The 25883-nt window shown below is 36.9% G+C and overlaps 1 protein-coding gene across 20 annotated transcripts in view; it reads left to right on the top strand.

The window, feature by feature from the left end:
• Positions 1-25883, top strand: part of RBFOX2 (RNA binding fox-1 homolog 2) — a 300698-nt gene that overhangs the window by 261962 nt on the left and 12853 nt on the right. For 7 of the 20 annotated variants that reach the window (XM_030914834.1, XM_030914835.1, XM_030914840.1 and 4 more), the window contains 6 exons: positions 8531-8623; positions 11386-11446; positions 15407-15460; positions 15582-15674; positions 17141-17285; positions 21024-21063. In XM_030914834.1, the coding sequence (XP_030770694.1) occupies positions 8531-8623; positions 11386-11446; positions 15407-15460; positions 15582-15674; positions 17141-17285; positions 21024-21063 (486 nt within the window). Of the gene's footprint in view, positions 1-8530; positions 8624-11385; positions 11447-15406; positions 15461-15581; positions 15675-17140; positions 17286-21023; positions 21064-24819; positions 24863-25883 lie in introns of all 20 variants that reach the window. The other 13 variants (XM_030914837.1, XM_030914836.1, XM_010389155.2 and 10 more) reach the window with 5 other exon arrangements.

Below are 25883 nucleotides of genomic sequence, written 5' to 3' on the forward strand. Positions count from 1 at the left end.
TGCTACTTTGATTTGTTAGGTTAGAGCAATTTTTTACTTAATTTTCATTTGGTCATCACTGAACTTTAAAAATACCTTTTGGTTATGGTTAAATCTCTTAAACATGTAATTTGAGGGAAAGCTAAATAAAGCCAATAAATGAGCTAATATTTACCTCTCCAATTTCATACTCCAAATTCACCATACTTTGGGAATTGATAACAGAGTTTATATACCTCCTGCCCCCATCTGTACACATAAAAATGTATGTGCTGTTCTAATGCTACTTATTATTATTCCCTTCCTTTGTAGAATGTATCAACACTAAAAGTGTTTAATTCTGACTATAATAATTATTTGTTAATTATTAAAGAGGTAATTACACTCTAAGCTTCCAGTTTTCAGTTAAAACAAAAATCATTAATATGCCTATACAGAACTTTCTCCAGCACTTGGTAAGTATTTTTTAAAGTGAAGTCTATTTGGACTGCAACCAGTAAACTATTTATGCTTGTAATTTTTCTCACAATGGATTTCTGTTCCTTTGTTGCATTGTTTGTGTTTATTTTGTGTGATATTTTTTAGCTACAAGGTGGGAAAATGACAGTGGTTTAGAGATAAGAAGCACATGAGTGTAAATAAATATGTGGAGATTATTGGCCACTCTGTAAACTATCTGAAGTAGTAGTTTTAAATATTTTTACTTGTGAGTGTATAATATTCTTAACTAGAGTCTAACAACTAGAAGGCCAATGTAGCTTCATCAAGCATTGAGGACTTGTTCCTTACCAAGAAAATAATTTGTTTGAATTATTGTGAAGCAAAGGAAATTGATCTTTCTTGAGGCTTCTTTCATTGACTTTAAGAATTTGCCTGCTATCAATTTCTTTTTCTTTTTCTTTTTTGAGGTAGAGTCTCACTCTGTTGCCCAGGATAGAGTTGCAGTGGCACAGTCTTGACTCACTGCAATCTCCGCCTCCTGGGTTCAAGCGATTCTTGTGCCTCAGCCTCCAGAGTAGCTGGGATAACAGGCACGCACTACCACCCTTGGCTAATTTTTGATATTTTTAGTACAGACAGGGTTTCACCATGTTGGCCAGGCTGGTCTCGAACTCCTGGTCTCAAGTGATCTGCCTGCCTTGGCTTCCCACAGTACTGGGATTACAGGTGTGAGCCACCGCATCGTGGCCCCACTTTGTTTAACATTTACCTCATCCAGTTACTTCTCTCGTGTAATTTTCATTTGAAAGTAATGACATGAGCTTTCTTTTTGGGAAATCTAAAAGCATAGGCTGCTTCTGTCAGCTTGATGCTGTGTCCTCACTGCCCCATTTTTCTTTGGGCTGCTAAAGGGTTCACAGACTCTGTACTAATTGGTAAATGTTTTAAAAACAAAGCACGGAATTCAGAATTGCCCTGAATCTGCCTTCAAGGACTGATAAAAACCTTGTTTTTGTCCTTCAAAGCTTTCTTAACTGCTACCCAAAGTTCTTTGCTGGAATGGGTGCCCTTGGAACTGTTCTGAGGCTCCTAATAGAGATTTACTTTGGAATCAAACCCACGGATGCCTCCTCTGGGATCCACCTAAGATAAATTAATGAGCAGTTTTTGTTTTGTGAATTAAGTTTAATGTCCTATTCCTTTTATATGTTTGAGGTTGACTGTAAAATTACAGCATATTTTGAAAATAACCAGAGAAAAGGAGGCTTTATATAGTCCTATTGTGTAGTTAAGAGCTCCTCTAACTTTTAAACAGAGTGCTTTTCTGTACAGAAATTAGCTTTATTGAATTTTTTTAGAGCAGTAATGGAAAAACTAGTCACAAAATAACTCTAAGATAGCAATACTTACATGTAAAACCGTGTTTAATCAAATTGTTCCAAAACAAAAAGCAACTCCTTACCATATCTTATTTTGTATAATAAGACCATCGCCCAGGGTTTTAGAATATACCCATTTGAAAACATAAGTAGACGGTGTTCCACTGCCATGCTCACAGCCTCCTTGTCTGCCAGTATTCTTCTTTTTCCAGCTTGCCTTTAGAGTAGAATTACTCTATAGTAGTTTTTTCTTTGTTGTTGACTAGTTTTTTCCTTTTTTCCTTCTGTTACCTTCATATTCTAGATTTGGTTTACTTAGATTATGGAATGAATATATCATGCATACATACATGTTTAAATTATTTCATGTGAATTTTAGTCTTTTTACTCCCTAATCCTTTGTGAAAACATAGAATCAGCCATCCTGGCTAACACAGTGAAACCCTGTCTCTACTAAAAATACAAAAAAAAAAAAAAAATTAACCGGGCGTGGTGGTGGGCTCGTGTGGTCCCAGCTACTCAGGAGGCTAGGCAGGAGAATGGCATAAACCTGGGAGGTGGAGTCTGCAGTGAGCCGAGATGGCGTCACTGCACTCCAGCCTGAGTGACAAAGTGAGACCCAATCTCAAAAAATAAAATAAATAAACAAACAAACATAGAATCACCTGTATCTAAGTTTCTTTGATTAACTGAAACAGAGATAGACTAGCCTTTTGAAAATGTACTATTAAGATATAGGATGGAAAATTGTACTCCTGCCAAAAAATTAACCAATTTATTCAAATAGAACTTAGAAAATTATTATATGAGTTTATGTAGCTTTATTAATTCTCCAAGTTTCACCAGTAATGAAAGATTATTAACACAAATAATAAGATCATGCCTAGTTAGAGTGACCGTATGTCCTGGCTTATCCAGGATAGCCCCAGTTTAAACCTATTATCTTCACATAATTATTAAAAATGACCCCTTTCTCCCTCAGAGTGTCCCAGTTTGAATGATAAACTATTGTTTACTCTCCTTATATATCCTTTGGGTAGCATCTTAAAAAAGCAGTCTTTCAAAAGGAAAACATGATGCTTAATGAAAAGTATAAAGAAAAAGATACGTAGTTTATTAGAGGAATGTTCACTACTGATATTCTCATGTATCCTTTTAGTCTTATTTTCTCATATAGAACCTTAAAACATAACCCAAAATGGTCACCTAGTTCAACCCCCTGTATTCTTGACCTTGCATTCTCTGCTAGAAATTTTTAGTGATTAAGAACTTGTTTTTTTCCAAAGTTATTCCATTGTGGATCAGACTTTCTACCATCTTATTCACCATCATCCAACCACAGAACAATTTTTGGTGATAATTATCAAACTTATTAAATAAAGAAATACACAGATTATAACATTTACGTTTTCTATAAATTTTTGCCAGAATATTTTGGTACATCATCTCTTGCATGGATATGTATTAAGATACTGAATATGTTGAAACTGTTCAGCTCTTCAGATAGTGCTCATTATTAAGTCCACTGAAGAACTACAAATATTATACAGCCCAGCAATAATTACTGAGATTTCTAGCAATTTTTTTTTCTTTTTTCTAAAATCAATAGATACTAGATGTACATATTTTCAGGGTATATGTGATAATCTGATACATTCACATAATCAAATCAGAGTAATTGGGATAGCTATCACCTTAAGTATTTATCTTTTCTTTACACTAGGAACATTCTAATTATTCTAGCAAATATTTGCTTAATATGTTCTCATTACTTCTCTCAGGTGGATTTCTGGAATAATGGGGATCTAGGTTTAGGTTGGGCTTAAGTTTAGGCTGTAGTTAGGGGAGATAAAACGCCCATTCCCATTCCTTAGACACAAGTAATTTGCTATAATGTTTTTCCTATTATCATGGCTTTTAATTTCATGCAAAGAGAAATTAATTATTTCTTTCAAAGTATTATCAAAATACTTTTTTGGAAGTCACAGTAAGTAGGCCTTTGTGACTTTCAGTAGAACTTGATAGGTAATGTTGGAGTGAAATGGCTTTTTTTATTATATTTGAAACTGAACAGTGCATGTGTTTCTGAAGGGCTTAATTTTTTGTTTTTGTTTTTCTTTTGTTACCATTATGGGCTTTAGTTTTATATTTTTTTATTTTATTTTTTTAATTTCTGTGTTCTGGCCATACCCAGGAGATCCGTCTGCTTTTGATTTCTCCCTTAAAAGTTACATGGTAAATTTTCTTTCTCATTCTTCTGAGATCGAAAAATTCAAAAATTATACAAATTTTAATAATATTTTTACAATGTTCATTCTATTGCTTGCTATTTATTGCAGTCTGAGGCCAGACTAAAAAGGTGACAGTTACTTGGCTCCTATATGTCCTCGATGATGTCAAGGCAGGCTGTGAAATTGCTGTCACACTTTGTAGAAGTTTTAACTACAACCATACACCTAATAAATACACCATTCTTCAATTTCCAGAAGTCAGCTAAGATACCTGGTAAATCACTCATGTAACACTGGTGTGTTTAAATGTTTAATTTAGAAGGACTTTGAGGACTGCGAACTTAGAGGAGTATAAAGTGTAGAGACCTGCATTGCCCAGCACAGTGGTCACATTTAACACTTGAAATTTGGAGAGTTTAAACTGAGGTATGCCTATAAGGGTAAAATGGACACCATTTCAGAATTAGCACAAAAAAAGAATGCTAAGCATCTCACTAATAATGTTTTAATTTTGAAATCATATTGAAATGTTAATAATATGTGTATATATATTGGGTTAAATAAAATACATTGTTAAAATTAATCTCACCTATTTCTACTTTTTAAATGTGGTTATTAGAACATTTTAAATTATATATGTGGTTTGTATTATATTTCTCTCTGTAGTGCTAGTGTAGGCAGACATGTCAAAATCATTTTTTAATTAAAAATTAAAGTTTATTTTTTTAAAATCTGGTTTTATTAATAGGAGCTTAGATAACAAAAATTCTCCATCTGTTTACATAGCTGAAATATTTCCTCTTGTTCTTGAGATTAAATCTATTTGTTATAGATTATGTAATCTATTTGTTATATATATTATACCTGTGTAGACTGGTTCAGTGTTTGATAGGTTGTATGGTCATTTAGAAGCTGTTCTATGATCATTTGGAAGTTGTTCTAAGGAAAATATTTTAGATTTAGACATAATTTTACTAACATTTTTTTTCCAAAGCAAGAGATCAGAATGACCAACTTAATGTCAATTCGGTTTCTAAGAGCAAAGTGACAAAACATGAGTTCATGTAAGCAGGCTTTTCTGCTGATGACTTTTAAACCTGGATAATCTGTGAACATCTTTAGCGCAGTTTCTGACACTTTTCTAAAATGCTAAATTTTATTGAAGAAATAGTGTATTCTAAAAATGTTTTAATGGAAGCATGTTTGGGTTGATGGAAAATCACCTGTTTAAAGTTTAAACATGAGAGAAAAGTATTTAAGAACAGTACTTCAAAAAATTCTAGTCATACCTCTCACCTTCCTAATCATAGACTTTAATTCTAAGAGGTATGTATTAATTCCCTGTGACTTCTGAACAGATTACCACAAAATGGGTGGTTTAAAACCACACATTTATTATCTTACAGCCCTGGAGGTCAGAAGTCCAAAATGGGTCTCACAAGGCTAAAATCAATGTGTTGGGTTCTTGAGGAGGCTCTAAGGGATCATCTGTTTTCTCACCTTTTCTAACTTCTAGAGGCTGCCCACATTTCTTGGACTATAGCTCTCTTCTGTCTTCAGAGCCAGCAGTGGCCAGTCAAGTCTTTCTCAGGCTGCTTTACTCTGATTCGGACTCTCCTGTGTCCGCTTTTCACTTATAAGCACAGTACAGTGGCCACATTGGGCCTAACCGGATAATCCAGGATAATCTCTCTATCTCAAGATCATTAACTTAATCGCATCTGCAAAATCCCTTTTGCCGTGTAAGGTAACATATTCACTGGCTCTGGGGATTAGGATGTGGACAACTTTAGGAAGCCATTATTTGGCCTATTGCAAGGTCTGTTTATCTTCAAAGCAAATAAAGAAATCCTCTTACCTTTATGTTTCATAGTAAGGAGTCCCAACGCATCAACAAGGCCTTCTTCCTCCTATCACCCCAGGGAAAAGATGCTTATAAAGATTGCTTTATTTTTATATTTTTGGTATCTTGATTTGCATTTCCTTTGGTGTATAAGCATCTTTGTTTATAAAACACTTTTAAAACATTTGAAAGTGAAATTTTGTTCCAGAATGTTAAAGTCATTATTGAGAAAATCTTATCCAAGCAGACATTAATGTTAAACTTTGTCATTTGCTGACTGTAAAATTTCAGTGCTCATCATACCACCTTCCATTCTTTTGGATGCAGTTATCACTAATGTTCTTTCAACACATTTCAGAAAAGAAGGTTATGGAAGATATTTAGCAATTAGATTTGAAAAAAAAACTAATATCATTTAGTAAATAGAATACTGAACTGAGATTTGAAAAGGCTTAGAATTTTCTCACCATTAGCTGTATATCCTTGTGTATTTAATCTCAGTTTGACTCAGTTTCTTTACCTTCAACATGAAACCAACATGTCTATTCTTTTTACTTTATGGTTATATTTAAGAAGACAAACTAGTATGTATATTTGCATGTGGGTGTGTAGATATAGTCATAATGCTAATATCAAAAACCTAGGTCTTAGTTTTCATATAACTTGATCATAATCCAACTATTAATTTACAACGTATTAATTTAACCTAAGTCATAAAATATATGACTGTGAGGACCAGTTGAAATACAGCCAAAATGCTTCTAGAGTGTGATATTAAAACTCATCACTCTCTGTGACCTTTTTTTAAAAGTTTGACTTTTCTATTGGAGGACTCACCAGGATTAGAGAACTGGCAGCTTGTCTTCAGCAGGTGCTAGTGTAGATGACAAATGGTGTAACTAATTATTAATGTGCGCCCTTTTATACCTTGTAGTGTCAAAGTGGCTATAAATGTTGATATCAACATTTCATTTATGAAAATATGTTCCTGTTGATATTTTCAACAAACTTATGCATTCTTTAGGAGAATATTAACTGAAGTTACCAGTAGTAGTTCTTTCCAAGCAACATACATTTTAAAATCTCCATCAGCTTAGCGTTGCACTTTCAAGGGTATTTGTGATGTCCAAATTGTGGGTAGAGATCATCCATTGGAATTCTCCAAAACGCCACCCACCCACATAATCACTTAGAATGCTCAGCTACCGGATCCTTCAGAACAGTGGAGTTGCTTTAATCTTATTGAGCAACGTGCATTGTTTACCGTGTTAGTTAAGAACATGTTTTATATAGAGAGAAGTGTGCTCATGTTATTAAGCAGCTAGGCAGAACTTCAGTTAAAATTAAAGGGTTCTGGGTTATCCTACAATGGAATATTCAAAAAATGCTAGCAGGACAATGAAGTTATTGGCAAATGAAGACTTTGCAGAAAATCGTAAGACTTTACCACTTTGCAGATATAAGCAGCGTTGTAAAATTACAGCTGCAGAGTAGAACAATAAGGACAGAGCACCTAGAATGAAGTGAATATGATGTTTTAGGAAAGTCATATAAGTATATAGTAAATGCTCCTAGTGTTAAAATTGGTAGTACGTGAACATCGGAGTGAAGGTAGTCAACTCCCTAGTCTCCTGATTTAACTCTTGATGAGTTAAAGCTCCACTCAATTTTTGCAGTATCTTGCAAGGAACAAATAAATTAATCCTAACTCATTGTACCAGCTGCATTGCTGTTTTCCGATATCCTTCTTCTACTGAATAGTAAACAACTGATGTCACTAATGTAGATCTCATTCCCATTGCCTGTTGACTGTTCCTTTTTTCTCTATATATAGAAAGTTACCACTACCTTTAATAGCAGATATAAAAATCAATAAGTGAGTAATTTAGGTGAATTTGGGTTAGCAGTTTTCTGACATTCAGTTGAACATATTTTTACTCTGTCAATCTGGTCATTTAAAATGGGCATTGAAGAAAAGTTATAATTGACCACTGATTAGCGATATTTTTATTTGCTTAGAAGAGCACGAATGCTTTCCTCTTCCACACCCAGTACATACAAAATTATACACCGACTATGTCCTAAATTATGCTGTTCCCAAAGGAATAATAGTGATATAAGCAGCCGGCAACGTGGGGCTAAAATGATTAGACCTACTTTAAAAAAATCTCATTGTGCAACGTTGAACCTGAATGTCAGATTTCATGTAGCAGTTACTGGGAAATAATGGATTTGGGATGTCAGAGGGTCAATTTAATTAAGTCTTTTTTGGTATTACATAAAGGGGCATGTATATTAAATTAATAACATGAATTGAGAGAGAAAGGTAGGACATTAAAAAATCTTCAGATTCTTGGTTGAATAGTTTGACCCAAGTAACTCTGTACCTTAATTTTGGTCTGGCCTCATATGCTTTATGTTTTATTTTATTGTGACATTGCTGTTAATTATTATTATTATTACAGTTCTTTATTATTTTATTGGATTTAATTTCCCTTCACAAATATGCATGGACCAAAAATGTGACTTTGGGAGACTATTGCTGAGTTGTTGCTGATGTCAGTTTCATACTATGATATTTTTTCTCTATTTACCAAGAGATCAGTATTTCAATATAACGATGTGCATGTTTTCCCCCCTTCTCCCGCTGCATGCAGGGATTCGGGTTCGTAACTTTCGAGAATAGTGCTGATGCAGACAGGGCCAGGGAGAAATTACACGGCACCGTGGTAGAGGGCCGTAAAATCGAGGTGCATGTCTTTAATAATTCAATTTCTGGTTTTATATTTTTATTTCTGTTTTTTCGTATTGCCTCACTTATTTCACATTTGGAGCCCTGTCTTGTATGTGCGTGTGCACATGTATGTGTGTTTGTATCTCTGTCTTCACCTTCTTGCACTAAAATGTATAAAAGTAACACTTCTGTCTGCCTCCCTCCTCATTTATTGGTTGTTTGGGGGTTTTAATTTTGACTTTTTGTGTGTGCGTGTGTGTGTGTGTTTTTCATTTATGTTTTTCCTTCAAAATGTTCATCCTTCTGCTCTCTTGATTTTTTTCCTTTGCTTCAGTTTGCAGTACTCTGAATTCCTGTGATCAGGCCTAAGCAAAACTAATGTTAAATTGTCTAAAAACTATCCAGTTTATAACACTGTGTTCTGTAATGAATCAAGGGGCCAGCCAATATCCTCTCTCTTGGGAGGCCAGTTCGCCTCTTTGTGCACACGATAAGCACGGAATAGAAGATTCTAGAGATTGTGGGGAGGGAGGAAATAATCCAAAACTCATGTAGTTTTAAAATATATCTAATGTCAAGAATTTTGATATCTAAATTTTTATGGATAAAATTCTTGGGTTTGATGGCTGGCTGGCGAATGTACTGTGATGATGACTAAGTCTGCCGCCTGGTATTCACCAGCCCTTTTTGATAACACATCGAAGGTTAACTGGCTCCTTTCCCCTTTCCCAATTTTTTAAAGTATTAAATGTAAAAGCCACCATTTTGAGTAAGATGTCTGCATATTTTGCTTTTTTTCCCCTCCTTTCCAATGGTTTAGCATTTAGGGCCCTTCACTTGACTCACTCTTTCCATGGTAACTATACACAATGCTGGCGATGGTGCCCGTTGGCGGTAAGTGAAAAAAGCACTAGAGAAGAAGCTTTTAAAAATGTAATTACAAAACAATTAAATAAGAAAGAAAAAGTCCATCTGCCATCTCACATTAACACTACAAAATGTGATTTGACTTGTTGTTCCTCTTCCTTTTCCTTTCCCCCTTTTATTTTCAATGCTGTTGAGTAATGCCGCCTGGATTTTGGATGTACATATTGTTTTGTAGCAGTCTGAGCTGTTTGATTACTGACTTCATGGTGATTTTTTTCCCCTTGCACATCTTACTCAGAGTTACTGAACTCCAGTTTGGCTGGTTTTATTAATGCACTTCCTGCCCCTACATCCTTCCCTACTTTTCCTGTTTCCCAGATCCCCGTTTGTAGCTCTGATTGTTCTTTCTTTGCCCGTTACACCCTTCCTGACTTTCTCTCTTCTTTTTCCCTACCTTGTTCTCTTTTTCCAAATCCTTGCTCCTGTCCTTTTCCCTATTCTTCCTTTCCCATCCCTTCAGTTACACGCAGCTGTTGGTCTCTTTTGCTGACTGGTGGTTTCTGATTGGTTCTGGCCATTTTTCCTTTTAAGTGCTTGGTTGCTTTCTGCTCCAGCAGCTGGTTTCAGCTCTTGCTCCATTCTAATCCTTGTCTGTGAGAACCTTGCTTTTCACTTTCTCCCCTCTTTCCAAAATTCATTGTTTTTTCTTTCTTTTATTTGTGTGTGTGTGTTTTTTAACTGCATGCTCTCAGTCTCATCATTGTTGTATCCCATTCTTTCTTTTTAAATGTGAAATGTGTATATTATTTGGTGGGTGAAACTAGAGTAAATGGAGTTTCAAGCTCTTTCCTCATGTAGGGGAAGTATCACTGTACAAATCTCAAAAGACATAGGAAGAAGTTTTTTTAGTTCTAATTCTACCTAAAATTGGTCTTTTCATCACACAAATTTATTAATATACAAATTGAACACAATGTAAATTTGAAGAGGCAAAAATAAGACATTTATATTTTATGCTTCTTTTTTCAATTGGCATGTTTTATGACCTGACAACACAGTGTAAGTCAAGTTCTATGGTGGGACTTTACCCTCCTTGCAAGAGCTTTGAGGCTGGTTCTGTCACTGGGCTGCAGTACGCTGGCATCTCAGTTCCATTCATCTTTTCTTCAGCAGCACCGTCTTTGTAGCACCTGCTTACTCTCGTACTGAGAATGCTTTAAAATACGCAGTTCTGTAATGAGGGTGGAGAGTGCCATAAAACAAAATAAATAAACACTTGATTTTCTTAATTCTTTTAAGTGCCTACTTTAAAGGCATTTTTAAAAGCTTTGTTCCTGAGTTGATAGACCATGTAGTCTAGAAAATTCAGAATGGTCCTGAAGGCTGTCACCATGGGAATCTTAGGTTTCTATATTTGTTTACTGACGTCAGACAGTAAAAATCTCGGACAGACGTATTTAAAATGCTGAACATTAGGACAGGTGAAATCAGATTTATTTTATCACCTTTCCGTCAATCTGTTTCATAACCCATGTGGCAAGCCTCTGTTTTATTAACAAACTTCAAAGTGAATTGCTAATCTAGTTGTTTCCTATTTACTTTTTTCTGTGTTTTCCTTAGTGCAGAGATTTCTCTGTTTAAAAGATGTCCAAAGCTTTTGCAAATGTATTGTCTTTGGAGTACTGATATTTGGAAACCAAGAAACTCATTTTACTCTTGTTATCCTCATTTAATAAGAACTTTAATTAAAACACTATATATTAATATTTTATATTGCTGTGTTCATTATTTAAATCAGTGCTCTCAGAAATTTACATTTTAAACTAAGTACTATGTTACTGGATGTGCAACTTTATGTTCCCTAATGTAGTCCACTTCTTCCCTGCCCTTTTTTCTCCTTGTTATTTTTAGGTGAATAATGCTACAGCACGTGTAATGACCAATAAGAAGATGGTCACACCATATGCAAATGGTAAGAAATTATAAATCATCTTCGAAAGAGTGTTTATTCCTGTGTAAATATATTAAGTTTTTATAAACTTCTAAGAATCTTTATTTCAGTCTTAAGACAGTTTAATTTGCATTGAAGAGTCTCTTTACCTGGGAGAGTATTTTATGTTTATAACATAACTTTGTCATTACAATTGAGCTGTGTTTTTTAGGTATTAAGGTGTTATGTTCTAAGTAAAGTTCATCTTTTACACAGTGCAGACATACTATCTAGTTGCCTACTAACCCAAATTGGATCCCACCTGAGCACCTTCTTTTTCAGGTGCTGTAGCTCTTTGTAATATGTTAGACTTGTCCGTAATACCCCTGGATGCCCACTGACTCTCACTTCTACTTCTGACTCTCATTCATCTGAGCATAAGTGGAATAAATTATGATTTTGGACCCATTGCTCTCCTTAGGCCTAGAGGTAGCAGCCATGGGTATGGTTGTGTGTGTGCCATTTTCTATTTCATGATTACGTATTATATAGTAAGGTTTGTAAGTGTTTCTCATTGAGAAGGAAATTTTCTATGAATAATTTGTTACATCAGTTACCAAATTTAATCTAGACTCATGGTCTCTGAATGAGATGGAATATAAATTTAATCTGTAACCCAGTGGTGGTTTTGCAGACTGTGTTGTGCAGAGCCAGTTTGGGGGAGAAAAAGGAAACCAAATTGATTGAATTCTAAGGTCTCAGCTGTACTGTAATCTGAGCAATTTATGGTTCTGCATAAGGTTTTACTAATATCTAGAATAAAGGGGGGAGTTTCTGCTGCTTTTGTAAAAAGTTTGAACCTACTGTTAGAGTGTGGCTGTATGTGCCAATAATATCTTAAGAAGAAATGTATTGGTATTGACTATATCCCATAAAGTCTTCAATACATATATTTAGCCCAGCTTTTCACATAGATGATACAAATTTATCAGCATAATTTGCATTTTTCCTACTCCTTTTATCGGTGTGATACCACTGCCTCCCACTTTAACTCTTATTTTCTTTTCACTGTTCTTACAAAAACAAGTCTCTACAATTTTGATAAAAACTCAAACAAAATAGAAAGGAGAGGCAAAGAATGTCAAATTTTCTTTACATCTGGGAGAAATATTGTTACAGAAAGAGCCTCTGACTGGAATTCAGAAAACAGACATTCTGCTTCTAGGTTTGACTATTTATTTACTCTGTGACAGTGGACCAGTTTTTTAACCTGATTCTGTTTTCGTATTTATAAAGTAAGACCACAGATTTTTGGCACCAGGATTTTTTTAGAAATTATTGAAACTCAACCCTCCCAGCTTATTATTAGGAAATGAGACCCGGAAGAGTGTAGTATTGACCTCAGGTTGCAGATGTGGTATCTGTTTTACCTTCCTCCTTGGCTTTTGTGCAGGTCAAAGGACATTTGTGAAAATACATTATAAATTGTCTAAAACTAAATATATTCAAAGTATCGCTAACAGCATATCAATATACATCCATTATATTAATTTTTGTTTTTATTTTGGGAGAGAGTCTCTCTGTCACCTAGGCTGGAGTACAGTGGTGCGATCTCGGCTCACTGCAACCTCCACTTCCTGGGTTCAAGCGATTCTTGTGCCTCAGCCTCCAGAGTAGCTGGGATTACAGGCATGTGCCACCACACCCGGCTGATTTTTGTATTTTTAGTAGAGACGAGGTTTTGCCATGTTGGCCAGGCTGGTCTCGAACTTCTAGACTCAGGCGATCCGTCCACCTCAGCCTTCCGAAGTGCTGGGATTACAGGCTTGAGCCATGGTGCCCGCCCATTATGTGGATTTAAAGGAAATGCCCAGGAAATAATGCCATTGGTAGGAAAGAAATTTTTTTTTTTTTTTTTTTTTTTTTTTTGGAGACAGAGTCTGGCTCTGTCACCCAGACTGGGGTGCAGTTGCTCACTGCAAACTCCGCCTCCCAGGTTCACGCCATTCTCGTACCTCAGCCTCCTGAGTAGCTGGGACTACAGGCGCCCACCACCACACCCAGCTGATTTTTTGTGTTTTTAGTAGAGATGGGGTTTCACCGTGTTAGCCAGGATGGTCTCGATCTCCTGACCTCGTGATCCTCCCGCCTCAGCCTCCCAAAGTGCTGGGATTACAGGCGTGAGCCACCGCGCCCTGCCAAAAAAAGTTCTTTTTTGAAATATTATTCTAAATTAATATTCAGGTTTAGTAGGCAAATATTATTTTAAATTAATATTCAGGTTTAGTAGGCAAGAAACCTTCTGCCATTGTGTTAAAGGTCCTAAGAAGAATGTGTTGGGTTCGTCCTAATGAATTCTCAGTCAACATTCTCATTTAGGTTGGTTGGAATCTCTTAATTTGTGCAGAAATGTTGCACAGTATTTGTGTAATTTGATATTTCAGAATATGTGTGCTCTTACAATTCAAGTAGTATTTGCACCCAGATTTTGCCAAAATTTTATGTGGAATATTGAAGAGACATTGCATTTTATGAGCACATAAAATGATGAATAAGAGGTTGGATTGAATCAGAGTGAATGGGTTTTCACTTGAAAAATGTTTTGCTTATGGTCATTTAAATCTGGTAATTTCAGTAATTCTTTTGAAAAGGCCAGTTGTGGCTGGGTGCAGTGACTCACGCCTGCAATCCCCAGCACTTTGGGAGGCCGAGGCGGGTGGATCACCTAAGGTCAGGAGTTCAAGACCAGCCTGGCCAACATGGTGAAACCCCATCTCTACTGAAAGTATAAAACTAGCCAGGCATGGTGGTGCGTGCCTGTAGTCCCAGCTACTTGGGAGGCTGAGGCATGAGAATCACTTGAACCCAGGAGGTGGAGGTTGTGGTGAGCCGAAATTGAGCCACAATACTCCAGCCTGGGCAACAGAGCAAGACTCTGTCTCAAAAAAACAAAAAAAAAGAAGAGGCCAATTCTGGCCCTTTTCTTTTCATTCGTATATTTATAGAATAGTGTGGCACAATGCTAGGGTCTTAATATAAAAGAAGATAAATGAGTCAGAAAAATAATATAGAGTAATTTTGCTTATTATATGTAAAATTCAATTAATAAAATAAAGTTTTCATGTGGAATTCTACTTTTATTCACTCTCAGTGAGCAATAATACATTATTCCTTTTTAAAATATACTTGCCATATTCTTATAAATATAAAAAAGAGAAAGAAGAAATAAAGTTGACATTAAACTTAATGTTATTTGGAAACTCTTAATATTTATAAATATTTAAGGTAACATTCCACATTATTCTGGTGTTCTTTAACTAAAAAGTCTGATTAACTTGAAGGTGATTGTTACACATTAAAGCCTCAGAAAACGTGCACTGAAGTTGGGAATGTACCTTGAATTTTATGATTTCATGTCTTTCATTTTTTAGTTGGTGAACCCTAATAAAATCCCAATGGTAAATCCCAGTGAAAGTGGATTTCAGTTTACCTGGAATACCAACATTGTATAGTCAAGCATGGAATCAAAGATCTAGGTTAAATTTGAGTTCAGCCCATGGATACTTACTTTTATTAAAACAGCTAGAGTAATAAACAGGGTTAAGAAAGTGCATCACAGTGTGGTACAGAGTGACATACAGTTGGCCTTCTTTCTTTTTTTAAATGAAGGATAGGTCATCCAGGGTAATTCTGTGAGAACACTGTACCAAACTCTAGGATTTATTTCTATTTGTTTTTTCTCCTCTCATTCCCTCTCCATCTTCCTTCTCCTAACATCATGACCCCTGCCAAGCCCCCCAACCCCAGCCCCTCATTATCTCTTCACTGTGTGATAGTTCTACTATTGTTATTCTCTCATGTAAACCCCAAGCTGGAATTCCAAAGAGAAGTTGGTAATGGGCAAAAATAGCCCCAGAGATGGCCGAAGCCAACTTGACAAGCATTGATCATCCGTTTCCTCAAGTAGTCTTAAATGCTCACCCTCCTTTTTGTGTGTTTCAGGTTGGAAATTAAGCCCAGTAGTTGGAGCTGTATATGGTCCGGAGTTATATGCAGGTAGTATTTAAGTAAATGTTTCCACTTGTGCTATTTAATTGTAATAGCATCTGTTGTTTTTCAATTTGCTATTTCTTTTTAATCTTTTTGCATTTTTTAATTTTTTTAAAAATCCAATCAGCATCCAGCTTTCAAGCAGATGTGTCCCTAGGCAATGATGCAGCAGTGCCCCTGTCAGGAAGAGGGGGTATCAACACTTACATTCCTTTAATCAGTAAGTAGCCTATGTTGGCCTGGCATGGATTCTGACTGTTGTGAGTGAACTGTCATGTACTGGGGTTTTTTTTGTTTGTTTTTTGTTTTTTTTCCTAGTATAGTACATAACTGAAATGGAAATTTCTTGAGAGGGATGTTAAATACTATCCCAGTGCCCTGTCCTGTTTTACCTGTGCTAGAATTTTCCTGACCAAGTATTAAGATTGCACAAAGCAGAAATAGTTGGAAAAGGTAGAAGGGGGTAAGGGACTATGAAGAATATTTTAGTCTGTACTTGATGATAAAGAAAACAAAAGAAGCAAGTGTGTGTAGAGCATATTATACATTTCCTCGGCAGTTCAGCCACAGGTTCTCCAGCAGAGGATCACTTAGAACTACCTTCAATATTATTGATTATTGGGGGCCGGGCACAGTGGCTCAAGCCTGTAATCCCAGCACTTTGGGAGGCCGAGACGGGCGGATCACAAGGTCAGGAGATCGAGACCATCCTGGCTAACACAGTGAAACCCCGTCTCTACTAAAAAAATACAAAAAACTAGCTGGGCGAGGTGGCGGGCGCCTGTAGTCCCAGCTACTCAAGGAGGCTGAGGCAGGAGAATGGCATAAACCCGGGAGGCGGAGTTTGCAATGAGCTGAGATCCGGCCACTGCACTCCAGCCTGGGCGACAGAGCGAGACTCTGTCTCAAAAAAATATATATTATTGATTATTATCAGCTCTCTTGATCTCTCTAAAGTCATTTTGACCTGAGCCATTTTACTACAGCAAGAGGTATAATTAAACAGGACTCAGTGGACATGGAATCAATGTTTCTGCATGCTTTCCAGAGGACAGCACACTTAAAATAGGCTCTTAGAAATTGCTGCCTCTTTAAAGGACAGGGGAGGAGTGGTTTCCCCCACCTTACATTTGTGGATGAAAGTGTTTTAAATAAAAGAATGGGATTGATTAATGAAATGAAATGTCTAAAAACTATTATGTACCTTGGAGGTTGGTACCATGTAAAAATATAAAAGGAATGTTCTTTTGAGTAATAATTATTATGTGCACATAGTAACATTTGGAAGCAAGGTTAATAACTGACCGGTTGAAGAGTTTATGTCAATCTGATTTAGACTGCCCACAGTAATTGAAAGTCTGTCTCTTATGATGGCAGTCATTCTCAGAGCTTCTTGACCTATTTCTCAGCAGCTTGCATTGTAAAGCCGAAATTGAGAAGGAACAGAGAAAGCTCACTCAAGATTTGTGATGAATGAGGCATGGAATCTTTTGCTTTTGCATGTGGGGTCTCTCTTTCCATTTCTTCCCCACTGAGAGACCCAGGGTAGAAGGTTTATTGAATGCATGCCACCTTTTCAAAAAAGATGTGGTTCGTATCTTTTCATCTTTTCTATTATTGGTTCATAGCAAGTTGTGACTGTGTACCCTCTATTGAATGCAAGTTGAAATTTCTGTCATATTTTGGGTCTCCCTTTAGTTCCTGGCTTCCCTTACCCTACTGCAGCCACCACGGCAGCCGCTTTCAGAGGAGCCCATTTGAGGGGCAGAGGGCGGACAGTATATGGTGCAGTCCGAGCGGTACCTCCAACAGCCATCCCCGCCTATCCAGGGTAAGCATTAGATTCCAAAATCAGTATGTTTCTAAAATAAGCAGTTGGACCCAAAAAGAATACCATGGCCCTCTCATAACTTCTGGGATGTTGCCGTGTCACAGAGTAGACATTCAATGAATATTTGCAAATTAACAGATTAGATAACAAAAACCAAAATATACCATCATCAGAATGTAACAAACTGTCAATTCATTATATAAGTCTTCATTTTGGCCACCTTAAGCCCTCATGGTAATGGCTTAAGACAGTAGCCAGAACCGTCTTGTGTTTACTAGCAGTGTGTTGGCATGAAGTTCACTCAGCAGCGCACGAATATGGATTAACACTACTGCAGAGAACCAAAAGAGGAGCTCAAGATTGTAGTACAAGCCTGCATCTGCTGTGTTCACCCCTTATCACCACCCCGTGTTGGGGCGGAGGCTGTCACATGTGTCCTCCCCTTTGGTTTCACTGCCTGGGTGGTGAGCAGCAGAGCTAGTTACCCACAATGGATTTGCTTTCTTTGTAGGAAACGGATTAAAAGAGGTTAATTCTAAGATGAACCAAGTCCAATTGAATCAAGGGAGAAAGGGAGAAGTAGGAAGAATTAACTGCAGTTGGCTTCTGAATGATGGTAAAACAATGACTGTAGCTGAGCATCCTTCACCGTTTGATTTTTTTATGGAGGGTGTCTCATGCAGTGGAATGATTCCATAGCAACAAATAAATCCTTTGCTACTGAATGGGGAAAAGGAGTGAAGATGGCAGGTTTTGTTTTTAGGGGTTTCTCAGTGTCAAGCCTAAAATGTAAATTTTTATAAAGAGTGGTCTTTCATCAGTCAGTTGTACCAAGGACTTCCTCATCAAAGATGTGACATTTCTCTTCATCTTTTCTCTGCCAGATATGTCAATATGACAGATTTTTTTTGTATTCTTACGGAGGAATAGGTAGCAGCAGAGAAGCTTGTTGGCTGCTACTTAGTTAAAATATAAAGGAAAGGAGCCTCCTTTGTATGTCCTTTTCTGACAGCAAAATTGGCTTAACCTTGAGGTGTACTAATTTAGCATTCATTCATTCATTCATTAATAGACCAAATGGACGTACCATTAGAAGTTCTCCATTCCTCAGAGTTAAAACGTTTTTATTAGACAAGGTATGTTGAAGTGGGCAGGCTCCAAAAGACACTGGAAGGGAACTGCTTCAGAAATTAACTTCTGTTTGGAGTTTGTAGATATTTAAATCACATGCATTCCATCATCTCCATCTTATGCCATTACTTACTTTTATTTTAATCCTTTTTCTCTCAACTTGACCTTTGACCTTCAACCTCTGACATCTCTTTAAAGAAGTGAATATGCAGTATTATTTCATCAAGAAGTATTCAAATGAAACATTAAAAGGAATATTTTGGAAGTTTTACACACTAGGAAAATTGTTTGTAAAATGTCTTCCATTGTAATCCAAGAGAGTTTACTGTCATGTTTGCAAAGAGAGACTACTCACCAGAAACATGGGACTTCCTTATTTTGTAACATTGCTGAATTACTTTATAAAGTGGTTGAATTTAGTCCTGTTCAATGTAGTCATTTCAGTATATTGGCCAAACTTGAGAACCCATTCTCTACCAAGTCTGTGTCAGGTATATATTTGCTCAAAGATATTTTAATCTTTATGTCTAATCATATCAATTTCTGTGCATTACATTGAACACTGATTTCCCATGTTTTCTTTTTATTAACTAAACCACCTGTTTACATGGAAGATGGCAAGGAATAAGTCCAGTATTTCATGGGAATGGCCTAGAATTGCTTTTCAGCTTAGTAAACTAATTTCATCATTAATCATTATGTTCTAGCCTCCTTGTGGCATTTGATACAGGGAATATTGGAATTCTTCTAGAATGTAGATGAATATTCCCAATAAGTTATTTGACTTAGGGTAAAATGTATTCATGTTTTTAATGCCAACCCTTCTTTATAGAAGGCTCGTTTGTAAATCTTTACCTATATTCCCTTACTAAGATCTTTGAAGTTTAATTAATCACCACTTGGCCTCAGTGCTTTCCATTTTATCAGCCTTCTTATTTTGAACAAGTTGTTTTTTTCACTAAAATGAAATTGAGAGGCAGATTACTTTCTCATATCAGACTTTAACTGCAACTGGAGACTATAATGAATGGGACTTAGCTAAATGAGCATTAGAGATGAGTTTGATTTGCCTGTTGTGTGATACAAGGGCATAGCATATTTGGGGCATTCCAAAATGTGACCATACTATCCTGTAAATAACAATCAAATGTCATTGGAAATAGAATTAAGAAACATTACACCTACCTGTAAGAAACAAGTTATTTCATATTCAAGTTAAAAATATGATTTGATGACTTTACTTGTCAGCTTGTTTATTGTAACAGAGAAGGTAGTGGTGAAAATTTCCAGCTTTTTAGTTGAATAAACAATAAACAGATCATGTAAATTAAAACAATCTGATCTTGACAACAGAGATGAAGAAGAAAGTTTTATCTTTTATCTCTACTGCTATTCCATGTCTTTTGGTCCCAAAATAATGTTTTTGGGGAAGTCTGTATGCACAAAAGTACCTCAAAAGGTTGGAAATCTATATTTAAGAATATAGTGTTGCTTAGGTTGTTTTTTTTTTTTTTTTTTTTAAGAAAAAGTCATGCATTGTCTGTTTGCTACAAATTCATTATCTAAACAGGAAAATAAACCTTCTATTCTTAACCAGCTACCTTCTCAGTTTTATTCTTTTAAATAAGACAGGGCGATCTTTGGTCAAGCCCAGAACTTCAGTTATCAGTGGTAGTTTTCAGAATTCCATGAATACTCTTATGGTCAAAAAAGAACCCTTAAAATCTTCCAGTTACTCCTTCCCACTCTGGATTATATTGTTACTATCTGGGATCCCCACTGCACCTTTCAATTCTTGGACCTTGGACCAATCACCTTAACCTTTAGCTCATTATCTCTGCTTGTGAAAGCAATGCATTGTGGGTATTTTTGGTTGTGTTTTTTTTTTTTTTAATTACATTTCTCTGTTTACTTTGGTCAGAATTGATTGACTTGTTTTTCTGAGGTGTTGCATTGGTTCTTAAAATGCTGAATAATAATACTTTGCATGCTTGTGTGATCAGCCAAATCTTATCGCATGTCTAATGTGCAGGGTAAAAAGCAGGTGATGTATGGATATCAGAAAAACATTTACGTATTATTACAATACTGAAAACAAAATACTTAAATGTAATTTAAAAACATACTTTGCATACAGGCCCTGCCCTAGTGGAATTCTTTGGGTTCAGTTTTTCATGTTAAACTCCTCTTCACCCCTACCCTATTTTGTAAGCTCTTTAAAAAGAAACTTCCTCCTAGGGCAAGCTGATTTTTAAAAATACTCCATGTACAAAAAGTTGTTTCCAAGCCAGCAGATTTTGGATAGATAAAATAGGCTCTTCCAGGAGTGCTTTTTATTGTGTGAATCCTACTTTAATTACCGAATATCCAGGTTGCGCATTCCAGTTTTGCACACCTTTCCCTCTCCTCGCATGTCCCGGAGCTGTGTAACCTTCGTGTGCACTTTCACATTTTCTCACCAACTTGCCGAGGCCCCAAGCCCAGGTTATGTATTCATACATCACCTGCCTGTGTAGAGCGCATGTGCATGCTGCCGTCCTCAATAACCGGAATGTGTTTCTGTTCTTTTGTTTTTTTTGTTTTTGTTTTTGTGTGGATTTTCTGCAGTGTGGTTTACCAGGACGGATTTTACGGTGCTGACCTCTATGTAAGTACACACACTGGGGCCTTCTCGACCCCATCCCCTGACAAGCCAGCCTTTTTTTTCTGTTTCTTTGGTTTGGTTTGGTTTTTTTCCTTTTAATTTATTTAATTTTTATTTTCTTTTTCCTTGTGGATATATATATATATATATTTATATATTTAAGAATGCAAGCATGCTTCTCTGCCACTGCGCTTGCCCCTGGGTGCAAAAACTAAGCCTTTGGGTTTCCTGATCATTGCAAGGGTCAGTCTACTGGACATATTCTTTTCCCTTCCCTATACCCACAGATGTTCTGTGGATCATTAATTTACTTGTGAGATGATCAGCAGGTTTAAAGTCTTTTACTATTGTCGTGTCATTTGCATACATAAATAACAGGACTAGCTTAGCCTTAAACCAGCTCTTTCCCTTTTCTGCTTTTCTTCTCATTTCACATCCCTCTTTAGATCATTAGAGCTGTGATTTATGTAGAGGTTAATAAGCTTTCTGAACTGTACATTTTCCTATTTTACATACTTTAAGAGAATATGACCTTGTGATAGCCAAATAAGGAACCGATGCCAGCAAAGAGTGTGTAGTCATGAGAAAACTCCAGATATTTAGTTATTAAGAGCCATTGGGGGAAGTGAGTAGCATAATCAGCAAGCCAGACTCTTCTTACAGCCATTTGACTATCATGGAAGATTTGCTGATTCTACTAGCCGTATTAATATGTACTCCATTATTTAAACTGTCTAGCTATCACTAAAGTTCCGTGATTGGTTTGTCACGTATTATTTAAAATGTGGACAAAGTGATATAATTGACAAAGTAGAAATTTTTGAGTTTTGAAGTCTTTTATTATGACCTCTCCAGATGGACTTTTTCTGAAAGCAAGCTTGATTTAGTCAAGTCATCAAGGGAAAATTTTTTGTAAGAAAAACTTGTCAGCATGAAATGATTCTGTGGGGATTGGTTAAAATTGTCTAGAAATGCTTTCTCCACCCTTACTTTCCAAAATCAATAAGAGGACCTTTTTAGTGAACTGTTTCCACAGTCTACCAGAGATTCTCAAGCAACCTAAAAAGTTAATGCACTTTCAGAATGCACTCAGAGGTTTTGTGTTTTGCAGGAAGTAGAGATGAGATAATACAGTTCTTCGAGGTACACGTGACTCATGCATACTACTTAGAGTAGGCCTGTAAGGTATGCCTTAATTTAATAACTACTTGAAGGAACCTTAGCCATGATTTGGTCCAGCCTCCTAACTTATAGATATATTTCTTAGAGACTTACCCAGAACTACATAAATTATTAATACAGTCAGGCATAAAACCCAACCAGTCCATATTTCACTACCTCTCTTTGAACTTTAGTTAAAATCCACCTCTTTCCTCAAAATATTTTCAGCAAGTAATGAAAGATATCTTTTTTCCTATGTTCACAATGAAGCTTGAGAACTGGGGAATCTATCCTACTTTTACACCAGATTACACATTTCTAAATACACATACTTAAATATGATGTTAGCATGTACATCTCCCATATACATTAGTGTTCATATTCTCATGAAACTCATCTTTGTTATTTAACTTGTTTTCTTGAAGTCTGATCTATTAGAGCAAGATTTTCCATTTGGATTATTTCTAAATCAAATTTTTTTCTCTAATGTGTTTCTTATTTGGTGATTTTTTTTTTTTTTTTCTTAAATACAATCTATTTCTGTCTTATTAAGACTTGCCTACTTTGGGCCGGGCGCAGTGGCTCACGCCTATAATCCCAGCACTTTGGGAGCCCAAGGCAGGCAGATCACAAGGTCAGGAGATCAAGACCATCCTGACTAACATGGTGAAACCCCGTCTCTACTAAAAATACAAAAAAATTAGCCGGGCGTGGTGGCAGGCGCCTGTAGTCCCAGCTACTCGGGAGGCTGAGGCAGGAGAACGGCATGAACCCGGGAGGCAGAGCTTGCAGTGAGCCGAGATCGCGCCACTGCACTCCAGCCTGGGCGACAGAGCGAGACTCCGTCTCAAAAAAAAAATAGACTTTCCTACTTTGGCCGGGCATGGTCGCTCATGTGTGTAATCCCAGCACTTTGGGAGGCCAAGGCGGGTGGATCACTTGAAGTCAGGAGTTCAAGACCAGCCTGGCCAACATGGCAAAACCCCATCTCTACTAAAAATACAAAAGTTAGCCAGGCGTGGTGGCACACACTTGTAGTTTCAGCTACGTGGGGGGCTGAGGCAGGAGAATCACTTGAACCCTGGAGGCAGAGGTTGCAGTGAGCCGAGATCACAACACTGCATTCCTGCCTCGGTGACAGAGCTAGACTTCGTCTCAAAAAAAAAAAAAGACTTGTCTACTTCAACCTTGTTAAGTCAACCAACCCAATTTTTTTTAACAGTTCTCTTATTTCCTTACTTTACGATGTAAGATTTTGAGACAGATGATTTTTCTGTTCTTGTTACTAAAATACTCTTTTTTTTTTTTTAATCTACTAACTGGATTACCTTGCTGAGCTAAACACAAGTAATTCAGTGATTTTGCTGAAATAATTTTTTTTGACCAGTGGCCCCTTGTTAATGAAAGTAATTAATAGTAATGTTATTATTTTTTAGTTCTTACCTTAAAGCAGAGTTACTTAGAGAAAAAAAGTTGGTCACTAGTGCTGAAATAACATCCACGCTCACACGTGAGAAGCAAGAATATGAGGTCACTACTGAGTTAGGCCTGACACAACTGTCACTTTTTTTTTTTTTTTTTTTTTTTTTTTTTTTGAGACGGAGTCTCGCTCTGTCGCCCAGGCTGGAGTGCAGTGGCTGGATCTCAGCTCACTGCAAGCTCCGCCTCCCGGGTTCCCACCATTCTCCTGCCTCAGCCTCCCGAGTAGCTGGGACTACAGGCGCCCGCCACCTCGCCCGGCTAGTTTTTTGTATTTTTTAGTAGAGACGGGGTTTCACCGTGTTAGCCAGGATGGTCTCGATCTCCTGACCTCATGATCCGCCCGTCTCGGCCTCCCAAAATGCTGGGATTACAGGCTTGAGCCACCGCGCCCGGCCAACTGTCACTTTTAAAACTGTATATTCTGTATTCCACATATGAGGGAGCAAAGGATACTTCTTCAGAAACACACAGACAACGAAAAGCTGTCATTGTGCCTTTGCGTTGGTGCTGCTTCTCTGCATACATTTCTCATCTGTGGAAATCTGTCCGTGTACATTTAGTTCTTACTTCCTCCGAAAGGCATCTTAGAAATAGAAGGAATAGAGAGTTTAGTATAAAAAGTGCACCGAATTGGAGCTTGAAGAGAAGACACGAGGGAAAAGATTTTAAATTGCTGGTTATGCTTAAGTGAAGCGAATTTAGGCTATTCATTGTGCAAGGTTTTTGTAATCCCTTTCACTGTCCCATTCGTAGACAGTGATTCCTGCTAGCCATTTTCTTTCTGTTTCTTTTATGGCACATTCCTCTCTGGAGAACTGATCTAGCAATTGTGTTCCTAGTTTGTAAAGAGACCTACCGTGATAGGATTTGGGAGTGTGGCAGCTAGATTATGTATCCACCCCTCCCTCTTCTTTTTTGGCCAGTAGAAAAGGCATAGTTCGCCCTGATTCACTTTTTAAATGGGATAACAAACTGCTCCTAATTCACCTCCTGTGAAAAGCATGCTTGCATCCAAAGGAAAGAAAAGGCTGGTGGGCCCCTTAGCGGGCTTTTTGTATGATTGTTTTCCTTCCACAGCTGTGTTTTTTGAACTGCTCTTCCTGTGTTCTGTTATAGAATAGTCTTACAGGAACCAATCATTAGCGCTAAAATACCTCAGGTAGGAGTGCCAGTGTGACCTGCCAATCAATCAGATTGTGGATTGCAGTGAAAAAATTGAATTATACTAACCATTCCAGCTCCACGTTAGAGATGGGAACAGAGGCTTTTTTGGACAATCAAGACTTGTGAGCGTGTGATCTAAGCCCTGCTACCTCAGCAGTGCCCACAGTCACATTCCGTACATAATGGCACTTCCTCCAAAAGTGCTCCTGTCCTCTTGACACATATCCCAGCCAGTTGTGTAATATGCACTGTCCCATCACTGCCACCTCTTTTAATCTGTCAATCACATTTACCTGTGGTATTTAAACTGTTTTTTTATATTTAGATCTTAGCAGTTTGGGACATTTTCTTACTACTATAAATTTAGAAAAGATAAAAAAGGAAGTAGAACTGTACAAATAGGATTCCTGAATCCCACATTGGGCCCTGTAGTGAAATATCAGCAGTAGTTGGACTGTGCTGCTATATAAGTTTGAAGTTGCCTTAAAAATCTAGACATATGGGACTCAAACAATGAGACATGCATGTCCCTTGGCCTCTTCTCCTTTCACCCGAGAAGATCAGGGAGTTCATTTTTATAATAGCGTACTTGTTAGAAGGATTGCTGATAGCTGGATGCTAAGAGAAAGAAAACAGTCGATGGCTTTTCACAACCCAGTTCATTTATGTGGCTACCCAGTAAGATTTTGGAAATGAACTAATTTGGGGAGATGTGGAATAATAATGTTTGAAAGGTTTGGTTTATTGAAAATCATCTCATCTACCATAGAAATAATAGGTGGAAGACTTCAAGTTGATCATAGCAATTTTTCCCCTTAACTCCAATGTTAAATAATAATAAGATAAAATTTAAATACTTGAAAATTTTTTTCATAAGTACTTTTCAAAGAAGATAGACCTCAATCAAAAGTAGTGACAGTATCACCATTATTGTAAGTTTCTGTGTTACTCACATTCAATCAGTGATGCCATTTTGCCACCAAAGAACTCTGTAATATCTCCTAGAACCATGGTTC

The sequence above is a fragment of the Rhinopithecus roxellana genome, chromosome 13 (assembly GCF_007565055.1).
Source record: "Rhinopithecus roxellana isolate Shanxi Qingling chromosome 13, ASM756505v1, whole genome shotgun sequence".
Taxonomy (NCBI): domain Eukaryota; kingdom Metazoa; phylum Chordata; class Mammalia; order Primates; family Cercopithecidae; genus Rhinopithecus; species Rhinopithecus roxellana.